At 49.6% G+C, this 2282-nt stretch overlaps 1 protein-coding gene across 1 annotated transcript in view; it reads left to right on the top strand.

Moving 5' to 3' along the window:
- The window catches only part of CACNA1H (calcium channel, voltage-dependent, T type, alpha 1H subunit), a 127664-nt gene extending 126803 nt beyond the window's left edge, over positions 1 to 861 (top strand). Inside the window, exon 35 of the mRNA XM_009329419.1 lies at positions 3 to 861. Within this exon, the coding sequence (XP_009327694.1) occupies positions 3 to 861 (859 nt within the window). The remainder of the gene's footprint in view (positions 1 to 2) is intronic.
- Positions 862 to 2282: the final 1421 nt, after the last annotated feature.

Below are 2282 nucleotides of genomic sequence, written 5' to 3' on the forward strand. Positions count from 1 at the left end.
GTTCGCCACATCAACAGCTCGGCCAAAGACTGGGGAGGGGAGCACTCGGACGCTGGGAGCCGCTCGACTTCGCCGTTCATCTCCCCGGCCCCGTCTCCAGTGCCCCTCAAGAACTGCAGCACAACCAGCCTCTCCGGGGGCAGCAGCAAGGAGAAGGACTTGAAGAAGTTTTACAGCATCGATACGAAGGGCTTCCTCAACAAGCCCAGCTGGGCAGATGACCAAAGGCGGCACTCCATCGAGATCTGCCCCTCCATCAGCGATGGGGACTGTAGCTTTGCGGACCCTGCTGAGGAAAAGCAGCGGTCCCCTGCCCACATCCAGACGGAGTCCGAGTACATCCACGGAGCCCGGAGGAAGAAGAAGATGAGCCCGCCCTGCATTTCTATAGATCCTCCCATGGAGGACGACGGCGGGGCGGCCTCGCGCACCAAACCCTCTGAGAACAGCATGCTGCGGCGAAGGACCCCATCCTGCGAGTTCCCGGCTTACAGAGAGTCCCTGGAGCTCGCGGACAGCCAGCCCGGGGAGGCGGCCTCCAAAGCGGAGCGCCGCGGCCAGCCCCCGTGCCGCGGGGAGCACCTGACCATCCCCAACTTCTCCTTCGAGCAGTCGGACGGCAGCTCCTTGAGCAGCCTCTCGGATCTCCTCCTGGACAGCGGTCAGTCCACGCCGGCCTCCGTGGACTCCCGGCCGGACCCCGCCGCCTCCGAACTGAAAAAGCCGGATCACTTAAAAACTCAGTGGAGCAGCGCCGAGAAAAGCAAAGAGCTCCTGGGCATTGCTACGAGCCCCCTCCGGAAGGAGGACTTGGTCCCGGTGACTGTTGCAACAGAAGAAGACATAGATGACCCAGTATAGCTTTCGGGAGGGGGGAGCGGGGGGGGTCTCAAGGGCTTGACACCAATGTGGGTTCCCAAACCGAAGGGACTGAGCGGCCACGGGTACGTGGGTAGCTGCTCTCTCGTGGGTTTTGGTTTTTTTTTTTTCCTTTCCCGCAGTCACTTGTTCTTAAGCGCTGTGGAGGTTTGCAAAAAAACCCACCAAAAAAAAAAAAAACAACCCAAAAAAAGGGAAAAAGAAAAAAAAACATTAAACAGAAAAAGAAACCAAACAAACGGCTGGACGAAACGGTGATGGGTTTTTCAGGGTGGGGGGAGCGGATTTGCAAAGCGGTTTGGGGGGTTTCTTTTCTAAAGGGAAGGTGGAGCCGATCCAGGGGGTTGCTTCGTTCCCCCCACCCCGCTCCGTGGCCTCAATCACATTGATTCGGGTTCGAGGTGGTGGCGGTGGGATTTGGGGGATTCTCTTTGGGTTTTGTCGGGTTTTGTTTTTTTTAAAGATGCTCAACTTTTAACAAGGCACCTTTTAGAGATGTCACATTACGGGGGAGTGCCCAGGAGATGGGAGCTGTACATTGTCTGTATATCAGCAGTTATATAAATAGAAATAATGTATTTGTGAGATACAAAACAAGGAAAAAAGACAAAAAAAAAAAATATACCCACAAAAACTCTCTCTTCATAATGCACATATTTTTATAGAGAAACAATACTGGGTTTTGCATTACATGTGACTCCGCAACTGGGTGGTGTTTCCTTGGGTTTTATGTGGAACTAATTATTGCGGCCATTCGTTTTCCAAATGTTTCTCTTCTTTCTTCGCTGTCATTTTTTTTCCCCCCCTTCCCGCCACCATCATCCCACCAGCTTCTTTTCACAGCTGACGCTTTAGACGTCTCTCTCATTTTTCTTTTGTACTTTAGAGGTTGTCCTAACTACAGAAAAAAAAACCAAATCACTACTGAATTGTAGCCAGTGCAATAATAAGTTATTCATTCTTCTCCGCACAACTGTCCTGTTGCTTTTTTTTTTTTTCCTTTTTTAACTGAAATTCAGGTTAAATGTCGCAATAATCTGAACTAACGTGCACGAACACAGTTTCTTGTGTTACAAAGAAAAAAAAAAAAGAAAAAAAAAAAAAAAAAGTTAAATTTACAGAGAGATAGAAAAAACAAAACAAATAAATAGTAAATTATTTAAGAAATGTATTTTGTTTACTGCAGTTCAAAGTAAATTATTGATACAGTATGTAAAGGTATAAAGAGCTGTCTTAGGTGATGTTCTTTGTGAGCATTTAAGCTAATGATTCGTCCTCCTCGTAGCAGAATGCCTTCGAAACCTCGGCGGTAGCCGTAACCGTCCCATTTGCACTCTTTCTGTCGGTCTTCCCTCCGCACCCCCTGCACCCCCACGTGGACGCGTCCGCCTCCCAAAGCCCCT

The sequence above is a fragment of the Pygoscelis adeliae genome, unplaced genomic scaffold, assembly GCF_000699105.1.
Source record: "Pygoscelis adeliae isolate BGI_AS28 unplaced genomic scaffold, ASM69910v1 Scaffold467, whole genome shotgun sequence".
In the NCBI taxonomy this organism is placed as follows: domain Eukaryota; kingdom Metazoa; phylum Chordata; class Aves; order Sphenisciformes; family Spheniscidae; genus Pygoscelis; species Pygoscelis adeliae.